At 42.2% G+C, this 27,108-nt stretch overlaps 1 protein-coding gene across 1 annotated transcript in view; it reads right to left on the reverse strand.

Annotated features, from left to right (window-relative positions):
• Positions 1–27,108, reverse strand: part of L3MBTL4 (L3MBTL histone methyl-lysine binding protein 4) — a 308,220-nt gene that overhangs the window by 268,203 nt on the left and 12,909 nt on the right. Inside the window, exon 3 of the mRNA XM_061169140.1 lies at positions 25,503–25,557. Within this exon, the coding sequence (XP_061025123.1) occupies positions 25,503–25,557 (55 nt within the window). The remainder of the gene's footprint in view (positions 1–25,502; positions 25,558–27,108) is intronic.

Genomic DNA, 27,108 nt, shown 5'->3' on the forward strand with positions numbered 1-27,108 from the left:
CACACTCAGGCCTGACTCAGGCCCCCAACAATGAGCTGTGCAGGCCCCAGGTCCCAGCCTGCTGCCCCGCCAGGGAGGGAAGCTAACTCACACCCCGTCCACTATGAATACGTGCCCAGCCCCGGCCGTCCAGTGAGCCTGACCAGAGAGCCCAAGCGACTGCAGAGCCCGCCCTCCAGCCCCACCTGGGGAGGAACCCAGCCAGCCGTCGTCCACCTGTTCCCGGCCGGGGCACAGCCCCCATCCCTGTCCCCTGAGCTCAAACAGATGCCTCCCCCCAAATAAACCCTAACAGCAGGCCCACCTGCCCAAGGGCTTTACCAGCAGACACGCCCAGAAACCCAAGCCCAGCTGACTGGTGAGGAACCGTCTCTGCCAAAGCAAACTGCACAGCCTGGAAGACGAGCCCCAATGCTCAGACGCACAGATTCCAACGTGAGGAACCGAGGATCATGAAAAGCCAGGTAACTATGACACCAGCAAAGGAAATCAATAAAGCTCCAATGACTGACCCTAAAGAAAGAGTGAATTATGAACTGTCAGACAAAGAATTCAGAATAGTCCTCCATAGGAAGCTTAATTAACTACAAGAAAACACACACAGACAACTAAATGAAACTAGAAAAACAATGCATGAACAAAACAAGAAGTTCAACAAAGAAACAGCCACCATCAAAACAACCAAAATAATAACAAAAAAGCCCTAGAGTTCAAACATACACTAACCGAACTGAAAAATTCAATAGAGAGTCTCAAGAGTAGACTGGACCACGCAGAAGAAAGAATCGGCAACCTGGAGGATAGGACACTGGAAATTCCCCAGTCAGAGGAGCAACAGGAAAAAAGGAGGATAAGAGACAAAAGCTGGGCGGAATTATGGGAAACGATGAAAAGAAACAATATTCGTGTTATGGAAATTCCAGAAGGAGAAGAGAAAGAGGAAGGGATGGAAAGTGTATCTAAAGCAATAATGGCTGAAAACTTCCCAAATGTAGGGAGAGAAATGGACGTTTCAGATCCATGAGGCCCAAAAGGGCTCCAAATAGGCTGAACCCAAATAGGATTACACTGAGACACATTATAATTAAATAGTCAAAAGTCAAAGACAGAGAAAGAATTTTAAGAGCAACAAGAGAAAGAGAGACGTCACATACAAGGGAAACCCCGTAAGACTATGAGTGAATTTCTCAACAGAAACCTTTCAGGCCAGGAGAGAATGGGACAGTTTATTCAAAATGCTGAAAGAAAGCAAGGTCAGTGCTTAGATGGGCTGGAGGCTGGTGGCATGTGCATGTGTGTTACACCCTATGAAAGCACAGGTGCACTTGAGCCAGGCCATGTCCTTACAGACAGCAGACACTGGGATGCATAGGGTTAGCTCTTAGAAGCACCCCCTTTACAAAGGGCTCACCATGTCTAAGAGGACCAGGCAGCAACATCGCCCTTGGAAAAGGGGTTGGCACACTGAGTAGAACACATCCCAGACCAGATACCCGTTAATCCTGTAAACCACAATTGTGTCCTGCTTTATCATATCAGATCTGGAGTTTGGAATAATTGAGTTTATTTAAATTGACAGAAAACAACCTCTACTCCTTTATTTCAGCTCTTTATATGAACAGTCCTCCATATGTGCGTGCTAGTGTTTTGTTCTCAACTCCTCTTATAAAATTCCATAACATAAAAAGCACAGCATGCTGTTTAAAAATGGAAAGAAGCCCTAGCTGTCATCTAGCTCTGTGATTTTTTTCAAACCTTAAATTTCTTTCTATCTTGTCATACCCTACAATGGAAAAGAATCTGAAAAAGAATATATATATTACATATACAGATATATATACACACACACATATAACTAAATCACTGTAAGTCAACTATACTTCAATAAAAAAAGAAAAAAAATTATAACAGCACATTGTTAATTGAAGGTAATTTTACCATATTTAATTATATTGATGATTTTGAACACTCTCTTCCTCATTTAAAAAGTGATGCATGCTGATTTTAAATTCACTGCCAAAAAAAGGCATGATCTGTCAACAAACAAAACTATATATCAAATTTTCTTTGGGGACCAAATGTACATTAAAATTTAACCCTATGTTATAGAATCAAAAATAGATAAAAACTGTTTCCAAAAATAAATAAATAATATTTTTAAAATTAAATTAAAATGTTTCATCAATATGGGGGCTACAAGAATATTCTCTCTAGTATGACCCCATTTTTACCTACAAAAGTATCTTTCTAGGAGCCCCACCATGAGACGCCCCGTGAGTACAGGTACGCTGCCTGCCCCACGCTCTGGCCACTTGGCATCACATTCATCCCCCTTGGAGAGCAGAGACTGACAGATGAAGCCTCACCTGACACTAAGAACACCTAGTTCTAGGAAACTGCACAATACTGATTAATGATTTTCTAAACTAAAATTAAAAATGGCCGGGGGTGAAGAATGAATAAACTGTCATTCTTAAGGACAGAACCACGTAAATCCTGTAACTCATGTCCCTGAGAGACACCTTCCCAATTCCATTAACCATAATCACGGCCTTTCACACCAACGTTTCAACTTCATTTCAAAAGTTACGTTGCATCCGGCTCCATTGGCAGCATCTTAGAAAATGTGAGAAAAACATTTTTTTTTGTTGGTTGTCGGTAGCAACCAACCAAATTTATTACACACAGATATAAATAATGCCTCCCTTTGTGGTACCAACTGGAAATGATACAATTTTCCCAACGTTATAACAACTTATCACTGCTGGGAAATAACCCCGAAACAGAAGCTCCATGAATATAACTGCACTTCCCAACCTCTCACATGGTAATAACTCTGCCGTGTCTCCATAGCAAGGACTTCCGCCTGCTCTGCTGAGAACATTTTTCATTTGCAAATGCAGGCTGCGTCTCATTCCAGTACTGAATTCAAAACCAGTTGTTGCTCATTTCCCTGCGCATAGCGGGTGCTGAGAGCCAGGACACGCCAGGAAATGCTCGGGGACTTGACTCGTGCTCACGTGACATCTACTCTAGTGGGGGAGACACACGTGCAGACAGACAAGTGTCACCCTCACCCGGCATACGGAGGGACTCAACGTTTCTGTGAATAAATAGGCAGGCACAAGTGTTAACGTGCACCAGTTAAGAAACCCAAACAATGCATCTGGGAACAAAATAAAGAAGGATTAATTCTGACCAGAGGACGCTTCCTGGAGACCGCTGCTCTCCCAGACAACCAGAAAATCAGCAGGCGGTCCAGGGAGAAGCAGCAGGAGCAAAGGGACAGGCTGCAGAGGGAAGACCCCCTGACAACGCCCGTCTGGGCATCACCACGGAGCCTGTGGGACACACGGAGCAGAAGGTAGGATCGCTGCACGGGGAGGGAGCAACCGTAAAATCGGGCAAGTTCTGCCAAGTCGGAAGTAAGAACTTGCTCTAGCACCAGTGCTGAGTAAGAAGGAAACAAATGCCAGAGACAAAGACTGAAGGCAGAACGATGCCAACAGTCCAGGCAGAGGTAACGAGGGCGTTCCCTAGAGAAAGGCGGGGAGCCAAGGGGCGACGCAGAACTAAAACCGAAGGACCTCGGCCAACAACTAACTGCCAGGGGCGGGGTGGGGCAGGGCGAGGTGGTCCAGGGAGGAGGATCCATCGGGGGAACCCAGTGGGGGATCAGCAAATCGAGGGAGCAACGCAGGAGGCTGCAAGGAGGACGGGTTATTGTCAGAGATGTTGAGTTTTAGGTATCTGGAATAATCTAAGCATATATATATCCAACAAAAGGAGATCCCAAATTTTTCAGCAAGAGGCAGCAACTGAGAAACATGGAGAAAGAAGAACCAAGGTCAGAACGTGCGCATCCGCGTCAGGGGTGAGTGAAGAGGTGGGGAGGAGGACGGGGGACAAGGAGAATGGGCAGGGACCCGGGGACACACACAAGACCTGGAAGTCAGGGCGGCAGAGGGTCCCAAGGGCTGAAGGACCAGCACCGTCCGATGCGGAAGAAGGTCCAGTGAGACCAACCTGGGAGAAGCAGCTGCGGCCGGGCGGCCACAGTCTCACCGTGACCTCAGGGACAGAGGCTTTGGTGGAAGAATGTGCTCGGAGGTCAGACTGCACGAGGCCAAACGCTGAAAAGAAAGTCTCAGGGAAGCAGCAAGTGTGCCACGCTCTGAGAGGCCTGCAGACGAGGAGAAGAGACAGGTCGCAGGAGAGCTGGAGGGGCACCAGTCACATGACGAAAAAGGAGCTCTTCTCGTTCTTAAGGACTGCAGGGAGCAGAGGGCATTTCAAGCTATCAGCTGAGGGGCAAGAGCCGGAAGACAGAGATGAGGCTCCTAGAAGAGGGGGTGACCCAGGGGGATGTGCGGGACAGAAGGCTCTAAGAACACAGCAGAGGAAGGGCCCTACTAACGTCAGAGAACCTTTGGGAAGGAGAGAGAAGACATCGCCCCAGGACCTCGATCTCCATGACCAGGAGTGCGTCACAACTGGGAACACATGGGCAGGACAGTGATGGAAATTCCTCTGGGACCAGATGTGAGGCGCACAAGGCCGTCCTGAGAGCCGCTCGGCCAAGCCGGTGACTCTCAGAGGGGCTCCTGGCAGTCTGGGAGCGAAGCAGATGGTTCAGTCCGTGGACAGCTGGGCACCGATGAGGAGACAGCCCAGTGGATGAGGGGCACCAGCCTCGAGCACATAAGATGAAACGCTCCAGAGGCCCCACCTGGCCGGGGGCGCAGGAAGTCAGGAAACTACTGACGAACACAGAGGAACAGAAAAGCTAACACACAGGACGCGAGGGCTTTGACAAGCTTCCACGGAACGAAGGAGTAGAAGGACCCGTGGTTCTGAGGGTGTGACCAAGAGAGGATTTCAGGGTCCAAAATGCGGTGACTCAGCCACTTCCCCAGGTGCTGCCACAAGTGGACAGAACAACAATGCACAGGACCAACACCAGAAACCTGTGTGCAGCAGAGAAGAGAGGTGTGTAAACAACTTATTCTAATACAGTGGTTTCAAAGTGTGGTCACCCCCTGGAACTTGTGAGAAATACAAATTTTGGAGGCCATGCCCCAGACTTAATGATTCAGAAACTCTCCACTTTAACAATTTTTCTAAGTGATTCTGATGCATGCTAAAGTTTGAGAACCACTGTTCTTAATTAACATGAAGAAACCTACAAAGTAGAGAGAAAACTAATTATGGTTGATATCATCAAAGAAGGCTTCCCAGATGACGTGACATGTGCCTTAAAGGATAAAGTTCTCAAAGTGTGGTACTCAGAACTACAGCATCAGTATCACCTGCGGAACTGTTAGAAATACAAATTTGGGGCATCAATAAAATTTGGGGCATCTACTGAATCAGAAACTCTTGGGGGGATGCCTATGACCTGTTTTCACAAGCCCTCCCTCTGAAGCAGCTCATGTTTGAGAGCTCCGGCTCCGGAATGAGGGTCAGACTCCAGCTGCAGATGGCCCTAGAGACAGGGGCAGGACTGAGAACTCTTTGACCACAGTCCTGTTCTTGAATTTCCATGAGTCCCCATCCTCCCCCAGCATGAATTTTACAGTACGGCCCATTTCCTGAGGAAGCTGGAGTGATCTCTCTTCCTTGCAAAAGAAATCTAATTAAAACACCACGGGAAGAATTTTAGTCTTAAGCCTATATACATGCTGTGAAACCAGCAGAAGTTTTTAAGGAAAGAAATGCCATAACAAGTTTTGGACTTGTTTCTCCTCTGCCCTGCCCATTGCTGGTTTTTTGGTAGTTTTGATTTTTTTAAAGACACTGCTGGTTGCAGTTGTAGAGATGATGGAGTAGAATAAGGAGAGAGAACTGATACCAGAGGTAGCAGAAAGGTGGCTGTTTCAACAAGCCAGCCCGAGATGACGAGGTCTTGATGTGATACAGGTGGTGAGGATGGAGAGGAGCAGAGAGGAGTCAGGGAGAGATCTGAGTAGGACCTGACATGCTGGACATCAGTGAGGTGGGAGAGAGACCGAGTTTACGACTGTGCCGAGACAGGCTTAGAGGGCAAGATGAATACGTTTTCAGAGATGCTAAACCTCTGAAATCTAAAGGGTCTAAAGGATATGCAGGATGAACTATCTAGGGGGCATTAAAAACGGGTTTTTCAGGAGAAAGATCAGGACTGGGAACTTGGATTTCATGGCCATCAGTGTACAGGGGGGTTGAGATTCTCCGGGAGTGTATGAAGAGCACAAAGTAGGCAGTGGGACCAAGAGCAGAATTCTAGGGAACTGAAGTATTTCAGATGTGGGCAGAAGAAAAACAATCAGTAAAGGATAGTGAGAAGGAGCAACCAGAGAACAGGATGAATGAGGGAGGAAATACTTTCAAGAAGTAGGGAGCAGTAGCTATCAAATTTAATAAAAATATAAAACTACTTGAGGACTCAACATAGGTCACTAATTTTAGTAATTGGAAGGACTTACATGGCCTTTACCTGAGACTTTAACACAGAGACTGACTAAAGATGTAGGAAAAAGTAGGGACCTGAAGCTGGGGAAAGAGATGGGATCAAAGACAGGTGGTGGGATTAGCCTCAGGATGGTTTCTATAAGAAAACAAGGAAAGGGTGCTGGTCCAACGAAGCCCAGAGGTGAACAGGAGAAAGGCTGGAAGCATAGTATGTGAGGAGGACAAAGTTTACAGGTATGCAGGTGGAAATGCAAACTGGAAATAGTAATCTTCAGAAGTAACAACTCAAAGAGCTGTCAGCCTATGGTGACGGAGGAGTCATGTATGACAAAACAGAGAAAACCAATGCAAATATGGTCAATAATACTGTAATAGCTTAGTACAGGGACAGATGGTTACTAGCCTTATCGTGGTGATCATTTCATAAGGTATGCAAATGTCAAATCACTATGTAGTTCACCTGAAACTAACAGAATATTGTACATCAACTATATTTCAACAAAACAAAACAAGAAAACAGTGCAAGCCAGGTGTGCTCATTGATTCAACAAACAGGGTTTTCTGTGACACAGGCCCTGTGTTAGTTGCTAATGATTCAAAGAAGAAGATATAGTTTTTTTCCCCTTAAGAAGCTTACAGCTTAGTGGGGAACCAGGTAACTATTATACAAAAAGGAATATCCAACTGCAGAGACATGAACTAAGGGCTATAAGAACACGGTGGACAAAACAATTGGCATTGTCTTCAGGGCATTACGTTTTCACTTTTCATTCAGCAAATATTAACCAAATGCTTATGATATGTTACAAGCTTATAATACAGCACAAAACAAACTAACAAAAATCCCTACTGTTACCCACCATAAATTCTAGTGTGTGAAGACAGATGATAAATAAGTAAAATACATAGTATGTCAGATGGCAATAAGTGTTAAGGAGAAAATATAACAGAGAAAGCAGCTAGGCAGTATTAGCAGGAGGGGCTCTGCAGACTTCCCACCAGAAAGAATGGAAGCAACAAGGCAATGGAATGACATCTTTAATGCAATGAAACCATGAAACTGTCAAGTGAGAATTATACATCCAATGAAAACATCCTCCAGAAAGGGTGTTTGAAAATAATGAAATTTTCAGATTCATTAAAACTCATTTTGATATGTCCACATTTCACTTATAGAATACAGTTTCCATTCCTGACTGAGTTCTTCTTCACTCCTACAGAATTCATTTTGTCTCCTACAGATATTCTTGTAAAACTTTTTTTTTTAACATTTAAGTCTTCAATCTACTAGGAATTAATTTTTTAGACAGATGATCAGTTTGGCAAACATAACCTACTAAATAATCTATGGTTTGTCCTCCTAAAATGATTTACCCATGTACATTGTGTATATTAGCCTATGTGTAATATATTACATTCTCACATCTCTTTCTGGTTTCTCTATTCTGTTCCACAGATTCTTGGTCTATTACTATACTACCAGAATGTCTGGGATTTCAGTATAAAATACCTGTATCCAATTTAAATTAAAACCGGTTGGGATTCTATTTTGGAATTGAATTAACTGTTAATTTGATGGAAATTGACATTTTTGTGGCATGTATTTCCATTTGTTCAGATATTAACTTATAGGTATCAATAGAATTTTCCAGTTTTCTTAACAAGGTCCTTCATATTTCTTGTTCAACTTATTCTAAATATTTTATACATTATTGCTTTTATGCGTGCAATATTTTTCCCTTTTCAATTTCTAGGTGCTGATGACTGACATACAGAAAAAGCTAATGACTTTTTATACTTATCCTCTATCCAACCACCTCAACTTTCTTATATTAATTCTATTGAATAGTAGCTTATAATTAGATTCTCCTGGGTTTTCTAGGTATAAAATCACATCATCTGCAAAAAAATATAGCTTTATCTCTTTCCAAAGTTTATACCACTCATTAAATTTTGTTTTTTATTTCATTCACTAAAATCGCCAAGAGAGAAGTGAACAGCAATGGTGATAGTGGGCACCTCTATTTCCTGATTTTAATTTAAATGGTTTTGATGTTTAGCTATTCAGTATATTTGCTATTACATTTTGGTAAATAATTTTTATTATATTCAGTGCTATTTTACATACAAATTTTTGCTAGGAATGGCAGTTAAATTCTACCAAAAGTCTTTTTCAGTGTTAAAGATCATTATATGGCTTTTCCCTTTTAATCTGTTGATGTGTGAATTATGTTGGCAGATTTTACAATATTGAACTCTGTTTCACTGCTGAAGTTTACACTACTGGATACTATACCCTCCTTGGTAATAGGATATCATTTTTCTAATATATTGCTAGATTATACTTGGCAATATTTATTTAGAATTTCATATTTGTATGTGATATGCATTTGCAGTCTAGAGTTTTGGTTTTTATATTACATTCCTCAAATCTCATATGCTGGCTTCATGAAAAATTTTTCACCTTTTTATGTGGCTTGGAAGAGTCTGAATATCATTGGAATGATCTGTTCTTTTAAAGTTGAAGAATAGTTCAGCTGTGATCCTGGCTGGACCTCATCTTCCAGTCTCTTTTACTGTATGACCTATTCAAATGTTCAACTTTTCCTGGGTGCATTTTGATAATCATTAGCTAGGAAATCATCCAGTTACTCCAGAGTTTCAAACGTGTTGCTATAGAAATGCCTGTATTATTCTCTCTTGTTTTAATTTAAAAAAAAACAAAAACAACTTCTCCCACATCTTTAGTTAGTTTTCCTCACTTGCTTAGTAATTAAGGTTAAGATGCATATATTTAGGAGAATGGGTAAATGATGACAGCATTAAAAGAGATCAAGAACAAAGAGAAAAGAAGACTGGGGAGAGTGTGAGTTGATATGGTGAAGGATAACCAGATGGAATCCACTTCCAGCTTGGAGCTGAGATTTGAACGTGCAGTGAGGCAGAAACAACCGGGGTACCATCCAGATAACAGAAGTCATCAAGAGAAAAAGTGCAAAATGGGAAGAGAATCATAGCTGAAACATAGGGGAATCTCAACACTCAAATGGAAGGTAGAGAGTAAAAACCTGATAGAAGATAAAGCACTGAGACATAAAATGCAGGACAGACTCATGTATCAGGATACAAAGAGAGAGCAAGTGATGAAGGAGGAGGAGAGAAGAAAGGAGGGGAGGACGAGGAAGGGAAAGAAGAGGAGGCGGAGGAGAGGAAGAGACAGTCATCACCTCAACTGAGAGATCAGACCAGATGGGTGACTGTGGACACAGGGACGAGAACAAGGAGACACGGCCAAAGAGGTGAAGGGTCACTTGAACAGGGGGTTGAATGCGGATCAGGATTCGTGAGTGGGCCCAGGTCTGTCACTAGAGGAGAAAGAAGAACTAAGAAAGCTCCAAGTTCTTACGGGAATATTCAGGTGATGGTGAAGTTTACAGTAAAGAGACATTTGTGTGCAGATTTGCCCATGTTAACTGGTTTCCCCCTTGATATGCAGTGGATGTGGGGAAGGCAGGTCTACGAGAATAACCTGTATTACCGAGACACCGTGAAGAAGACCCAAATAACTACAGGTTGATATTAAAATACTCCCCTGTGAATACCACGCTATCAGTCATCAAATTAACATCCGTCTGTATGAGTTGGCAATATCCTCTTCATAAAATGATTAACTACATATTTCCCTTGACCTTTGCTTCTCTGTATCCTAGAGACATCTCCTGTAATCTGGTGAATATAATAGAGCTCCAGTTGTTACTGCTTTCATTAATTTAATTAATTCTGTCTATCAGAATTTAGAGTTTCCTCTACTCAAGACATCTCCTGCTGGACTTCAATTATGGACATACTTAAAATATTATTCAAGATTGTTTAGGGACTTCCCTGGTGGCGCAGTGGTTAAGAATCCGCCTGCTAATGCAGGGGATACGGGTTCAAGCCCTGGTCAGGGAAGATCCCACGTGCTGTGGAGCAGCTAAGCCGGTGCACCACAACTACTGAAGCCTGCGTGCCCTAAAGCCTGAGCGCCACAACTACTGAGCCCACGTGCCACAACTACTGAAGCCCGCGCGCCTAGAGCCCATGCTCCGCAACTAGAGAAGCCACCGCAATGAGAAGCCTGTGCACTGCAATAAAGAGTAGCCCCTGCTCACCACAACTAGAGAAAGCCCTCGCACAGCAACAAAGACCCAATGCAGCGCCCCCCCAAAAAAGAGATTGTTTGTTCTCTTGAAACTGAAAGTGTTTAAAATAAATTATTCCCCAAATCATATCTTAACCTCACAGCTTGCTAACCTTTCAAAACACTAATCATTCTCAGGGAATGTAAGTTTAAAATCCATGAAGCAACACTGAATTTCAGTTCACTAGCAGACCATTTGGGGCAAAATAGAGTACTTTTATTAGTTGAATGATAAATTTGCACTGTTTAAAGAAAATTTTTAATGTAAAAACATCTAGAACGGTTTTGTGAAATTAAATTCCTGAAAAGCATATTCAAAGCAGCGGCAAAGATTTCATTAGTCCCCATCGGCCTCTTTGCCGCTGAGCTCTTTAGGACTCTTTTGTTAATGAGAGCCCCTTGGTCCTGACTAGAATATTAATGCTGTGTACATGCAACAGGAAAGTGCCGTAACTGTAGACCTCATGACTAAAAAACCCTAAAATAAAGGAGCTCAATAATGGTGCCATTCCCTTAGCAACAGGTACACAATAATTCCCACTTCCTGCAAGGAAGCTCAAAGTGATTCTGCAACTTAGAACCTGTGGGGGCAGAATAACAGCCCCCAAAGATGTCCCTACCCTAATCCCCAGAAACTGTGAACATGCTATGTTATACGGCAAAAGTGATTTTGCTGTTGTGATTAAGCTTCTTGAGATGGGGAGATCATCTTGGCTTATCCATGTGGGTCCAATATAATCACAGGGGTCCCTGAATGTGGAGAAGTTTTCCTGGCTGTGGTCAGAGGAAGATGTGACTACGACAGAAAAACCCGAGAGATGATCCTTTGCTGGTTTTGAAGACAGAGGAAGGGGCCACGAGCCAAGGAGTGCAGGTGACCCGTAGAAGCTGGAAAAGGCAGGAAACAGTTCCTCCCCTTGAGCCTCTGGAAGGGACGCAGCCCTGCCCACTGACTTTAGCCCAGCGGGACCCATGTCAGGCTTCTAACCTGAGGAACCAGAAGACAACAAACTTCTGCTGTTGGAAGTGCTAAGTCATGGTTACAGGAAACTAACACTGAACTGTAATCAGGAATAATTGATATTTAGTTAACTGTTCAAACTCACTACCAAAAAGTTTCTAAATGCTCAACAAATGGATCAAATAATCATATTTCATTAGCCTGAAAAATAAGAAGGAATCCACAAATAATAAAATAGCTTAGGACAAGAGGTATCACATAGTGTTTACTATATTCTCTGATTTGAATTGAGGTTCACTGTATAAAATACAGAAATTATAAAAGAACTTTAAAAACACATCCATAGCTAATATTTTCCTGTCCCATTAAGCTGATGCTTGGGAAACCAATTTATAACAGCACATGTTGTCTACAAAAACCTTGCACTATCCTAGCATTTTCTGTACAGAAAGCTTATGATGTTAACTCTCCAAAATAGTTTTAAATATAGTCATAAAGCTTCGGGCTGGGAAGTATCTAATAAATCAGCTAATCATTCTAAATATGAAAGAAGTGATTTCCCCAAGGTTTAGTTTTGGCATAAATGTCTTATTTCACGGCTCCATCACTCTGATAAGCCATAAATGTGCACTAATTTAAATAGCTGGTTTCAATTCCCAAGGATCCTTTCTGTGCTTTAAAAATCATCAATAAAATATAGCTTCCTTGTCAAACTACATCCTGAATTATTGAATTCAGACTTGCTATTATAAAAAATTAATTATGACAACAACTATCAGCGAAAAATAATTTCTCCTAAGATACCAAGCCCTGTGAAGACAATTACAGATAATTAAAAGTGCAAAGAAAACGGCAAACCATAGGCTCATCTCAGTAGAACACTTTTCAACACACAGCAAAATTAAAATGGCAGTGTCATAAACTTCTAAAACCTGGCTTTCTATATGGCTTTATGCTTAATTGCATAAAGCAACATATGCAACATCTCCATCACAGAGACCGATCCATTCCGGGTAGAAAGTGAGCGCCCAGAGTTCTGTGCGGGGTCCTGGCCCTGGTTCGGGGGGCTCCGTCTGGGACCCTCGCTGGCCTCTCCTCCTCTCCCCACGGAGGGGCGGGTATCCTCAGCCTTCTACTCAACGTGCTCCCCAGAGAGGTCTCCCTGCACTCACAGGTTCACCGCTACCTACACACCTGACGATCCCTTCCACCCCTCTCACCAAACCCCTGGAATGTTCCGCAGACCCTCAGCCTCCACACGAAAGCCCAGCCCCGTCCCTCGAGTGCAACCCCCGTGTTCCTAAGGTCAGTGAGCAACATCCACACTGGATCTGGCGGTGGCTCCTCCAGCCCCTGAAGTCAGCCACCCACCAGTCCCAAGGCTCCTCCCTCTGGGATCTGAGGAGTCTTCTCGGCCTGTGAGAGCCCAGCAGGCCTGTCTCGTGGGCACCCGGCTCCCTCCACCCCCTCCTCTGCCCACACGCACTCCAGCCCTCTCCAGGGACAGCCCAAGTCCCGACGTCCACATGGCGCAGCACAGCACCCACGGCCCTTCCCCACCGGCCCCCCACCCCAGCTCTTGGCCTCATCAACCACTTTCTCTAGTCAATTCTGTAAACACGTATGGAGGACCCACTACGTGCTGGGTTCTATGGACACAACCGTGGACAGGCAGGAGGCCTCACTCTCAAGCTTTAAAACCTAATGGAGAAATAATCCAAAATACAATTATGAACCAAGTGCTTTTATAGAACATAGGGCCTTGAGAGCACAGAACTGACCGCCTGGCCTAGTCCAGGAGATCAGGGGAAGCCTTCCTGACACGCGGCTCAAAAGCCCAAGCCCAAGGGTCAGCGGGCATTAGCAACACATGGACACAATGATCAGGCCAAAGGCGGCCCTAGAGGGACAGGCAGGGAGCACAGCGGGCGTGGGGCACTGGGGCAGCACCCCAGGAAACAAGGCCAGCGCTACCAGAGCGTGAGGGGTGAGGGGGCACACAGCTGAGACCAGGCCGAGGAGGGGAAAGGGCAGAGTCTGTGTGTGTGAGGCCTCGGCAGGGTCTGCCCCAGATCCTATCCTCCAGGCAACAGGAGGCATCTGAAAGGTTTCAAGCAAAGCAGGGTGGACGTGTGGGCAGGATGAGGTGGGTCAGGTCATCTCGAGCGCAGGTCTGAGGACATCGGTGGGGACGTCCAGGCGACGGATGACAGCATGGATGCAGGTGGATTTCCCCTGGGCATCACAACTTGGGGCTTTACGTTGAAATGCAAGGGAGGGAGGGGTGGGGGGGAAGAGTAAGGGTTCCCAGTTAAGGAAGATGAAAAGAGCAGCAGACTGGAGAAATATTCCAGAGGCAGAAGCCACTGCCCTGCTGGCAGAGAGCTCACAGGAAGTGAAAAGAACAAGGCATCGAGGGGGCTGCCCGGGTCGGCGTGGGCACCTGACGGGCAGGCCAGCCATCCAGCTAGTGAGCGTGTTCATCCCTCTAGGACCGCTGGGCGTGGGCTCTGCCAAGACGAGAATGACTTTAAATCAAATGTAAGATCCCTTTATCCCCAAATAATTGCATGGTCAAGTTTTCTGAAAGTTTGTCTATTTCTATAACCCTATATGCCTTCTAAATCTGCCCAACTTACTGAAGACCAAACCCAATGCCATATCGTGTCCCCAGGCTCTGCATTCCCATTGCAACAGTCACAAAATATTGGCCAAAATCTTCTGTTTTTATTGATAGTGCTTTTCCGAAAAATTATTTTCTACACATTGCTACATCTCAAGGAGGCTTTGCAGGAAAAGCTTGGGAGAACCATGTTGTGCTGTTTCCAGCTATGTAACGGAAGAAAAGCCAGAGGAGTTTTTAAAGGTTTAAACTTCATATCCGTCTATTCCTTAAAAAAAATAAGTTCTTCCTTAAGTAGGATAAAGACAATTTTTTTTTTAAAGAGTGCTTCACCTAATGCTAATTCTCTAGAGTAAATAATTTTAAAACAGTCCTTTAGGAATCTCCCAAGCAAAATATGAGCCTATACAAAAAGAACCTGAAATTACTAAGACTAATACATAAATTCCCGATTTAAGGTATTCAAGAAGAATACATTTGTTGAGTATTTACCAAGAGCCAAACACACTCTATAAACATTTTCTCATTTAATCCTGACAATTTTATGGGGTAAGAGGTATTACTATTCCCATTTCACAGGGAAGAAAATTGAGGCTTAGAGAAGTTAAATAACTTGTTGGAAGTCACACGGTTAAGTGGCAAAACCAAAATTCAAAAGAGGTCTGTTTGAGTCTAACCACACATTCTGCATTTCCTTTCATATAATCAAAAGAAGTCATTTTTCAGAAAGAACAACTAAAAGTTTGGACTTCTAAATATAACATTTATGCTGGGCTCAAGGCAAAACCATGGCTGAGTATCCAGGCCCAGGCCATCTGCCCATAGCTGCCTGCCTGTCTGCATCGGGCTTGAACATCAGAGAAGCCTCTGTGTGCTGCGCTGCGGTGTCTGCACTAGGAATGAGGAGCTTTCTTAGAGGAAATCTTTTTTTTTTTAAATAGGGTTCAATTATGCATATGGAAATCAGTAGAAAATTGACTCTAGTCATGAACATTCCAGGTGAATCTCTAAGAAATTCATCTATGCTATAAAGTGAGCCACCACACAAACACAGCTTTGCACTTGAGCGCTACAACAATCAATAAGTTTAGCAAAACAACAAGAGTACATCACCAATTCCTATCTCTCCCTGGCTTTTGAGAGAAATCCACCAGTGTTCTCCGGAGGCCCCAGCATCAGACCCACGTTGGTCCCAGGCATCCAGACTCAAAACACAACAGTCATATTAACTCTCCCCTGGGCTTCACGACTCTGGGACTGATACCCAAATGCAGTGGAGGAGGGTCGGCAGCAGGGTCTGGGGGGATGAGGCTTCACAGCTGAATTTAGGTCCGAAGTGGGCGGCGACTGAAGAAATGCCACATGCACAGAGGGCAGGGTGGGACCTCTCAGGCAACTTCTGACAACTCACTGACCCCCGACGCGCAGGAGCCCTGGCCACCACCCACCCATGCGCCGTTGCCGTGAAGGGGGGATGGCCACCGGGAACAGGAGCAGGAGCCCACACTCAACCGCCTCACCCGTCTTTTCCCTGTTTCCACCTCAGGGCTGCTCCTGGCCTCCTGGCCTCCTGTTCCAGGCGGGCCTCGTGCCTCCCTCCCCCTTCCTCCTCCTCCTGGCCGTCTCCTTCCCTTCTCCTTCCCCTGTCTGTCCCTCCCTCCCCTTATGAACAACTCCGTCCTAAAGCCATTACGTGGGCCAATTACGTGGGCACATTACGTGGGCACAGGGGAGGCATCCGTGTGGGAGCACTGGGTGGGAGAGGGGAGCCCAGCACACAGACCTCCACCACGGGGTGGTGGTGGGGGGAGAGTCACCACCGAGGGGGTGGGTGGGAGAATCCCAAACAAAGTGTTGAGGGCACCACCCAGGAGGATGACCCCGAGTGGGGAGTCGGGCCCTGAGTGGGGCAAAGAGGGCACCCCTGGAAGGGCCGCCTGGTGCAGAGCATTGGGCCTGAAGCCCAATGCGCATGAGGAAGGCGTCCCACACCCTCACCCCCGCAGAGGCTGCTGGCCCGGCATCTGGGGATGCAGCCCGGAGGGTGGGGCCTGAGTCCGGGAGGGGTCCGCAGCAGCGAGGAGAGGACGAGAATACAGAGGAGGGTGAGCGAATAGGCAAACACACAGGGTAACAGCAGCCGCATTGCTCGCTGTCAAAAACCGAGACTCAAATATTTAAATGTAGAAAACTAGAGTGAATCCTGTGGGATCATGTTGGAATTGGAGGTATCACTGTGAATGCAGGGATTTCAGTATACAGAGATTGACATATAAAACTCAACAGTGCTAGAAAGCGTGTGTATGTACATATACGCAGTGCATAAATCTGTGTGTGTATAAACGCACAAACAGATGCTACTCAGGGAGTAACAGAGACACATCACAAAGACACCAAAACCAACTTGCAGGGGTCCCTACTGACCAAACTGGGGTCCGTTTGAGCACCAAAATAACAGAAATTGATTTAAATTCAATGAATAAAATAAGGAGCCGTAAGTCCACATTAAAATAAATAAATAGGGACTTCCCTGGTGGTCCAGTGGTTAAGACTTCGTCTTCCAATGCAGGGGGGTGCAGGTTTGATCCCTGGTCGGGGAGCTAAGATCCCACATGCCTCACGGCCAAAAAAACCAAAAAACGTAAAACAGAAGCAATATTGTAACAAATTCAGTAAAGACTTTAAAAATGGTCCACATCAAAAAAATCTTTAAAAAAAAATTAAATTAAATTAAATACATAAATAGAAAATTTGGTGAAAAATAGAATATTTATACCTTTTAATTACCTCTCTGTAAAACACTTATTATTTCAAAAAAACTGTAACTTTACAGTTGACAAACCTGTCAGACACCATTTCACCATCAAGAGATAAAAGTTATCAGCAGAAACTGGACAGACCAAAATCATGTGCAACTGGTCATGCCACCAGAAGAGAAAGCACCGCTTCTGTGATACTCCCCCAGAGATGCAGAACCTGAATCTAATCATGAGGAAATACCAGACAAATCCAAAATAAGGGGCATTTACAGACTAAGTGGCCTGTTACCGCCACAAGTGTCAAGGTCCTGCCAATCCAGGGGAGGCTGAGGACTGGTCCAGACTGGAGGGACAGACGACTAAACACAGTGTGTGCTCTGAGCTGGGTCCACCACTGCCAAGGGCATTATCGGGGCAGCTCTGATGGCTGACTGGGGTCTGTAGCCTGCGTGGCAGGAGCCTCCCACTTTGAATGGCTTGTCCTAGTTGTGTCAGGCGTGGTCTTGTTTGCAGGAAACACATACTGAAGTATCTGAGGTATCAGGCTGGCAAATTGCTCTCATCGTCGGGAAAAATTCTTTAAACCGTACCTGCAACTTTTCCATAAGTTTGATATAGTTTCCAAAAAAGTTTTAATGTATTTAGGAAAAGAAAAAATGCTTTCACCCTACAGTGTGAAGGGAGCAGTTATTAAACATAGGCAGCTAATAAGCCACTTGTCCATAAAAAACATTTCACATGAAATAGTGTAGGTTCAAATGAATACTGAAGTGCCCCCAAAGGAGCAGCTTTAATCTCAGTAGCAAAAGGTAATTATGCTGAACAAAAATCAAATATACTTTAAAAGTGCAAAGCACATTCGTGGCAAGAATCCTTTGGTTCAATCTCAAAAGGAAACAAAAGTCTCTGGTTTGAGAAGCGTGCAGGAAGGGAGGATGGGGTTCCACCCGGGCAGGAGATGGAAGCTGGACATCTCCAGGCCCACCCTCCTTAGAACTCGGCGAGGCCCCGGGGCTTGAAGGCGTCACACGTCTCCACTGGAAGTAAGTGCTGCTCCGTGACATTTTCTTCTGCTAAGTCAATCTAAAAATCAGGCTACTCAGTCCCCTTTCCAGAGTTCAAGATTCTTACTGCCCACTAGGGACCCCTAATGACAGGGTGTAGGGGTTCCTCTGCAGGACAGATTGGGAGCGTAAATAATCTGAAGGCTCCTCAGCAAGTTCTCTACTGAAGTAAAAGTTTAGGACGGTGTCTGCTTTCATATACTATTAAAGGATTCACAGAATTAAAGAATTTTTTTCAATACATATAATTGACAAAAGTTTATTATCAAGAAACTTCAGTAGGTTTTTAAAAAGACTGTTCTGGTTTTACAATACTGAAAGATGACAATCCAAGACAGGACACATACAAAAAAGGATAATTAAAATATTAAGTACCATCTAAATTAAAAGACCATATACAAAAATAAACTCAAAATGGTTTAAAGACCTTAATATAAGACATGACATCATAAAACTCCTGAAGAGAACATAAGCAAAACATTCTCGGACGTAAATCATAGCAATATTTTCTTAGATCGGTCTCCCAAAGCAAAAGAAATAAAAGCCAAATAAATAAAGAAATAAACAAACAAACAAGCAAGTGGGACCTAATCAAACTTAAAAGCTTTGGCAAAGCAAAGGAAATCACCAACAAAACACAAAAAACCTCTACAGAACAGGAGAAAATACTTGCAAATGATGTGACTGACAAGGGGTTAATATCTAAAATATACAAACAGCTCATACAACTCAATATCAAAAAAACCAAACAACCCAATCAAAAACGGGCAGAAGACCTAAATAGACATTTCTCCAAAGAAGACATACAGATGGCCAACAAGCACATGAAAAGATGCTCAACATCACTAATTACTAGAGAAACGCAAATCAAAACTACAATGAGGTATCACCTCACACCAGTCAGAATGGCCATCATCAAAAAAGTCTACAAATAAATGCTGGAGAGGGTGTGGAGAAAAGGGAACCCCCTGGTGGGAATGTAAACTGGTGCAACCACTATGGAAAACAGTATGGAGGTTCCTTAAAAAACTAAAAATAGTGTTATCATATGATTCAGCAATACCAATCCTGGGCATATATCCAGAAAAGACGAAAACTCTAATTCGAAAAGATACATGCACTCCAACGTTCATAGCAGCTGTATTTACAATAGCCAAGACATGGAAGCAACCTAAGTGTCCATCGACAGATGAATGGATAAAGAAGATGTGGTATGTATATACAATGGAATATTACTCAGCCATAAAAAAGAATGAAATAATGCCATTTGCAGTAACGTGGATGAAGCTAGAGAATATCTACTAAGTGAAGTAAGTCTTACAGAGAAAGACAAATATCATATATCACTTATATGTGGAATCTAAAAAATAATACAAATGAATCTATATACAAAACAGGAACAGACTCAGACACAGAAAACAAACTTATGGTTACCAAAGGGGAAAGAGCGGGGAGGGGTAAATTAGGAGTATGGGATTGACATATACACACAACTACACATAAAATAGATAAGCAACAAGGATTTACTGTATAGCACAGAGAACTGTGTTCAATATCTTACACTAACCTATAATGGAAAAGAATCTGAAAAAATATATATGTATATAACTGAATCACTTTGCTGTACACCTGAAACTAACACAATATAATAAATCAACTATACTTCAATTAAAAAATAAATAAATAAATAACATAATTCAACATGGCCCATACAAACTGTCTTTATAAGACAGGCTTTGTGAACATGGTCCTTGCCCTATCTTGTACTTTATACAGTTTCATTCATTGTATCATCTACTGACTGACTCCAGGAAGAAAACAAATATGTTCTTTTCCTCTGCGAGAGTATATACATACACACCACCACTCATCCACCCAGAAGGGACAGAACACTAGAGGAGAGGTTTGGCAACTTAATCAGTTAAATTCAAAGATTAGTTCATTTGTAAACTAGTATCAACAGCAAATAAATTACTTGAAAGCATATACAGAGAACTACTTGTTACAGAGGAGTACTTTTGTTGCAGTGCATGTGGATGCTTCAGTTATTGATGTTTCCCCCCAAAAGTTCATTAGTTAGAAAGAAGTCCCCTGCTCATCCTCCAGTGACAGTTTCACGGCTCAACGAAAATGCAGTTCTTTAGGTTCAAATACCCGAATGCCTGAATATTTAACTGTGTATTTAATGACTGTAAATGCCATCCGAAGATAAGAATCTTCTAAATTAAAATTGATTTGGTTTTCACTTTTCTGATGTTGATATATTTTCTTAGGTAGAGAATTACCGTGGTGGAAATGAACAGATCTCTCACAACGTTTAAAAAATGCAGACATTAGTTCCACTGGCATGTAAGTATTTTGCAAGAAAGCACCTCTGTGTGTACACCCAGGAAGCAGACCAGTTACTCTAACAGAAGACTGCAGGGATAATGCTCATGGGGTCCTCTGAATCTTTCAGAGTTACTTAATTAGCCACATCCCCCAGCATAGAAACTACTCCCTGAAGTAGTTAAGCACTTTTAGAAGCTGTGTTAATTCTTCCTCAGGCCATTGAGCTAATTAATACTTGAGAGTTTTAGTAAATCATTACTTCAGCATACTAAACAACACTTCCTATGGGCTGGATTGGACCTGATTATATGTCTTTTTAAAAGATGCTAACTTAAGTGAGAGATACAGCATCACATAAAAAACTTCTTCAAACCAAATGCCCTAGGATATGCCGAGAGAAAATAGAATAGGGAGAAAAACACAAAATCAGGGAAGTAGGGGAGAGACTGGGTTTTGAAGGAGCCGCCTACTTGGTTCAGGCCTGAGGAGGAATCCTCCAGGCAGAAGGAACGGTTCTTCAGACAGCACGGTCTAGACTGCAGGTTCTGTTCAGCCGAGCAAACCAACGACTGCGGGGGGTGGCACGTGATGGGCAAGTGCGGATGGTGAGAAGCCTCGAATGCTACTCTACATAAAGGACCCAGGGCCCTCTACTAACAGGATCTCAGCTCAGTTTCAGTTGGTTAGAGAGGGTATAAAGAGTGAACAACAGAAAAATGACCAGAGGCAGCTCTAAGTTGGAGGATATGACTTGACAGAAATCAAGAAGGATGAGTAGAGAAAGGGTGGTGACCGTGTGGCCAGGCTCCAGGGTACGTGAGAGGGAGGAGTCCAGGGTGTGTCCAGGATGTGGACTGACTGCAGGTGGACGACGGTGCTGCAGGAGGAGGGGCTGCAGCAGAAGCAGGCTGACCATCAGGGGGCCAAGACGGGTTCATTTTTAACAACTAAGTGAAATCCAGAGAGTAAGAAAAGTACGAGCATGAAAGCGTCCACTGATTTGGGACGTCCCTGGTTCCACTCAACCCACAAAATGTTAACCGCCATACCCGAGGCCCTGGTGAGCTAAGCAAGAGCAGCTTCAGGGGAGTGGCAGGGTGTAGGTGCCCGAGGGTGGACATGGGATGAGTGGTGGCCAGGGAGAAAATACTGGAGCCCTCAAGAAACCTGGATGCTACCGGCCAGCTCGGGCCATGAGAGACCAACATGAGAGACTTTAAAGTAAAAGAGATCTGTGTGCAGTGATGCTGCAAAGGGACATTCTGGACCGGATCTTGGAAGAGGAAAAGGACATTAGTAGAAAAACTAGTGAAATTTGAATAAAGTCTGCAGTTTAGTGACCACTGACGTACCAATATTAATTTCTTAGTTCTGACAAATGTCCTGAGGTCATGGAAGATACTAACCTCAGAAGATAGTGGGCGAAGCATATACAGGACTATCTCTGTACTACATTTGCAACTTTTCTCTAAATCTAGTTAATCCAAAATAAAAAGTTTACTTACAAAAAAAGAAATAAATCTAAGAACAGATATTCCAACAATACCACCCACAAATTGAAGTTTTTAGTGTTCAGGAATTTCTGAATTTATTTTTTTAATATTTGGCTGACTCTAACATGATTACTAATTGTAAAAAAAATACCTGGAAAATGTACAAAATATACTTTTTATCTCACAGCTTGAGAAATAACAATTTTTAACATCTTTTTTCTCATTTATAGATATGAGATTTTTTTTAAACCATCACTGAGACTAATCCCTCCTGGCGGGGTTGGGGGGGCAGAGTCCCCTTAATATTTTATCATAAGCTTTCCCTTCCATATAATTTAAGGTTCTTCAAAAGCATTTACATGACTATACAACTGTCTACACACAATTGTACCACAATGTTTTACCTATTCCACATTTGTTGGACACTTAGATTATTTCCAACTTTTCTCCATTTATAAATAGTACCATGAGTATCATATGCATAAATTAAATGCTCATGCTTATTTCATTAAATAATTCCAAAAAGTGGAGTCCCTGAGTTGAAGGAAATGTTGACTTAACATTTTTAATAAATACTATCAATGTGTCCCCCAAAACGACAGAGCCAACTTATACTCCCAGAAGCAATGTACAGAGAGCCTATTTCCCTGACCCACCAGCAAGGGGGCATTAGCACTTTGTTGATTGTTTGTTAATTTGGTAGGTTAAAAAATGTTCATCGTTGCTTTTAAATTTGTCTTTCTTTGTTTTCTAGTGAGACTGAATATATTTAAACATATTTGCTTTTTAGCTACTTTCATTTCCTCTTCCATGAATTACTTAGTTCCTAATGCCTTTTGCCTGTTTTTGCACTGATATTTTAGTGTATCTGATTATTTTTTCTAATTCCTTTATCTATTTTGGACCTTCTGCAAGTTGTAGTTGTGGTAAATACTTGCCAGTTTGTTATTTCCGTTTTAATTTTGTTTATTATGAGGTTCTTTGGTGTACACAGTTTAATTTGGATGTATATATATCTCATATTCCTTTATAATTTCTTCTACTAATTTTACGATTATAAAGACCTCACAGTCCTAACATTAAACCAAAGAAACATTAGCATTAGTTTAAAAGAGCACTCAAAATTACGAAGGGAAAAAGCCAGATCACTTGTCCAACTGAAGAAATCAGTTGGTTTTATTTTGGAGATTTCAAATGTAGAGGTCTGGGATTATATAGTGATTGACAATACTAATTCTATAACCTCCATCATACATAATTATTAATAAATAATTCTTACCGAGACACGTCTTCTCTTAAGGGTATCTAAGACAGTTGGTAAATTTTTTGAATAATATAGGAATAATATAGCTGAGAGTTTCCAAAAGAACCAAAAAATTAATCTCATGGCATGACTATGTCAAGAAAAATTTAGTCTAGCCAGTCCCCAAGGACACAGAGGGCCATATGAGACATCCTTCATACTTTAACTATTAGCAGTTACTCTTCCCATCCCACTTCTAAGCAAGATTCCAGTTTTCTCTACCTTAGTCTTAATAGCTACAGAGAAGGGGAAATGATAAAATAGAAAGACCACAGGTAAAGTAGAAAGACCACAGGCTTTAGAACTTGCTAGATGTGGGCTCAAACCCTGGATCCACCACTAACTAGTTAGTTTTACCCTTAGTAAGTCAAATGGCCCCTCAAAGCTTCATCATCTCTAACACAGAGGTCAATGTTAGTGACAGAGATTGGGCATTCAATAAATTAGTTTGTAGTGATTTCCAAAGAAATGCCTTGCTTGTGGTAAAATCACTACAGAAATTGTTTATTTTTCAATACAATTTTCTGTTCACATATAAATATGTATGAGTACACAGTTTTTGTTTTTCTTTTGTTATTATTTTTAAGGCCTAAGGTAAGTGACTCAATCTATTTTGTTTAGCAAGCAGCCTACAGAAAAGATTAAACTATTTCCAGGAACTACAGGAGGAAGATCCCCATTATAATACTAAGACAGGAGGCAATTTAGGGAATAGTTTCCTTTGGCTCATTAAAAGTAATAAAAATATAAATCCTCAAAAGCCCCTCAAATAATTCAATTTGTATTCAACGAGCAGTTTGCAGCATCTGTATATACAAACCAAATCTCATCCTTCTTCTAAACATTTAGCTATGTTCCACAGCTGGGGAAAACAGCAATGACACCAGCGTCAGATTTGGAGAAGAATAAGCCACAGGATGACACTTTGGGGAATGGACCACTAACTACAAAATAAGTCTGGCAAAGGAAGAACAACAGCAAAAAGCTATTTCCTAGTAAAACTGAAAAACTACTTAAGATAAACATGTAATTGGCTACAATGAAAACTATAAATACTAAATTACTAAAAAAAATCTTAGTTTGGAGGACTGAATATTTTTAATTTGTTGGCTTAAGTCTGCTTTTCTTTTCCTAGAATAAATGCTTCAACCGTGGAATAAGAGAATCTAAAACAATTTACATTAGTGTGGAAAATATAGCTGCAGGGGAGAGACAACAACATAATAAATCACAACCTCTCTCTGAGAAGAAAAAAAATTGTTTTTAAAAAACCCCTGCTGTTGGGGCCAGGTACAGTCCAAATTTATTTCTAGAATTCCAGTGTTGCATAACTGGAGTGTATTTCAATGAAACTGAACATCAAGTTACATAACTGTCAAATTACTGTATTCTATTTTGCTTTTTCAGCAAAGAACATGATGGGACTTTGGGTGACAGCAAAAGAAGAAAAGAAATTTAAAGCAGTATATTTTGCTTCCAATAGAAAACAACTTTTATTTTTAAAAATCATTTAGGTAGAAGATCACGAATTTTCAATATTGCGTGCCAAGACTAAGCATTATATATGGTCTTTAAAAACCTCAATACTTGTTTGTCATTTTTTAAGATATTTTCAGTTGTTTCCATTATTGGAGGGAAAGAAACTTAAATACTATGGTACTTTAAAAGTTCATTAGAGGAGAATTATCAAATTTACATGCTTCTTTCCCACCAAGAGTAACACAAATGTTGGACATTCAACTATATTTTACAGAAAATTTAATAACAGCTGCCTGCTTGTATAGCAGTAATCACATATATATGGAATATATATTCCAGGGAAATAGCATTTGCATTTGCTGATTTAAATTTAAAACATCAGAGAATTAGTTGAATATTAAAAAGCTGTTATCTAAAACCTACGGATGTATTAAAAACCATAATGAGGGACATTTATCTTGGAGCAAATGTACAACCTCCTGTAAAACATGACTTCAATAGAAGAGTATGAATGCCATCATTACAAGATTAAACCAATCCAGGAAAAGCTTAAACAAAGAATTATAAACAAACTAAGCAGCATCATTTGTTTTCTTGTTCACAGGGAAAGTTTACAAATCAGTTCTTTTTTCAAAGGCAAATAAATGAGTTAAGAGCTTCAGATTTTCTTGATACACATATTTGAAAGTCTTAGATGACACTGATGAAGTCTACAGGGGAGCATGTGACACTGTCAACAAGCGATACTATAATTATAGATTTAAATTAATAAACCTAAACCAACTGTAGCTATCTAATAAAAATGTCACTTAAAAGTAATTCATTATAAAGCAAAACTGTAAAGGGTGGTGACAATTACCGTGACTCAGAGGGGTCACGCCATCCCTGGGCTTCTTTTCTTCTTCAGCTTGCTCCTAGAACACAGAAAATGTGGTTTAGACCCTGTTTCTGGGTAATTGTTTGAAACACTGAAAATTGACTTTTCTGTTTGCTGCAAGCCAAGCCATGAAGAGCACTGTGAATGGAAGGGACCTACATCAGCAGCCAGAGCCCGGCGGCAGGGGGAGGGGGGAGGGGGGAGGGGGTGCCACACCACCACCCATTCAGACGTGGGAGGAACCCTTTGTTATTGTCTTAATTCTCTGTTGGCTCAAATATGACAGAAAGGAAGGTTCAAAGGCAGGCTGAGGGAAGAAGGGCGTCCCCTGCCCCCGCCAAGCTCTCCATCCTCCCCTGGCTTTCGGCCTGCCGGCACCTGCTACAGCTTATGAGGCTCAGTTAAGGTCCAAGTTTAGCCCAACCAACCCTCACAGAATGGACAAATGCCTTCAAAGATCCCTGCGAAGAAACCACAAACACAAGTGACCCTGAGAAGGCAAAGCTTCTGTCCACGGAGCCAGCAGTGCATCAGGCCAGGCTCACAGCAACTCCTGGAGGAAAGTCGACCATTTAGCGAAGACTAAGAGAATCACTTCTTTTTTGAAAGATACTCCAAGAGCATTTGTCCAGATATGGGTCTCACTTACATAGTTTTGTGGCCATAAAAAAATGTATGCCCCCTATAAAAAAACTCATAATAATTTTACACTTAAAAGTTGAGGGACAGAGTTTCCCAATTTTAAGATCTTTCAAATTAAGAGTGTCAGTGGGCTTTCAACTCACTTATGGAAGTATAAATATGCAATACTTTTGAAAAGTTTCCAAGACAAACTGATTGTCATCCAAGAAGATGAAAATCAGCAGCTGAATTACACAAAACCTTTGCATAATTGATGGATGATGCTGATTAAAAAAGTATCAGGATTTAGTAAGTTTGGTCAACAATCATTTCCTACGGTTTATTCCTGTAATTTTGGGGACATATGTTTTCTTTTTTCATTCTTTCACATTTTATTCTTTATTTTTTAACATCTTTATTGGAGTATAATTGCTTTACAATGGTGTGCTAGTTGCTGCTGTATCACAAAGTGAATCAGCTACACATATACATATATCCCCATATCTCCTCCCTCTTGCGTCTCCCTCCCACCCTCCCTATCCCACCCCTCTAGGTGGTCACAAAGCACTGAGCTGATCTTCCTGTGCTATACGGCTGCTTCCCACTAGCTACCTATTTTACATTTGGTAGTGTATATATGTCCATGCCACTCTCTCACTTCGTCCCAGCTTACCCTTCCCCCTCCCTGTGGCTTCAAGTCCATCCTCTATGTCTGCATCTTTATTCCTGTCCTGCCCCTAGGTTCATGAGAACCATTTTTTTTTTTTAGATTCCATATATATATGTTAGCATACAGTATTTGTTTTTCTCTTTCTGACTTACTTCACTCTGTATGACAGATTCTAGGTCCATCCACCTCACTACAAATAACTCAATTTCGTTTCTTTTTATGGCTGAGTAATATTCCATTGTATATATGTGCCACATCTTCTTTATCCATTCCTCTGTCAATGGACACTTAGGTTGC

The sequence above is a fragment of the Eubalaena glacialis genome, chromosome 15 (assembly GCF_028564815.1).
Source record: "Eubalaena glacialis isolate mEubGla1 chromosome 15, mEubGla1.1.hap2.+ XY, whole genome shotgun sequence".
Classification (NCBI taxonomy): Eukaryota; Metazoa; Chordata; class Mammalia; order Artiodactyla; family Balaenidae; genus Eubalaena; species Eubalaena glacialis.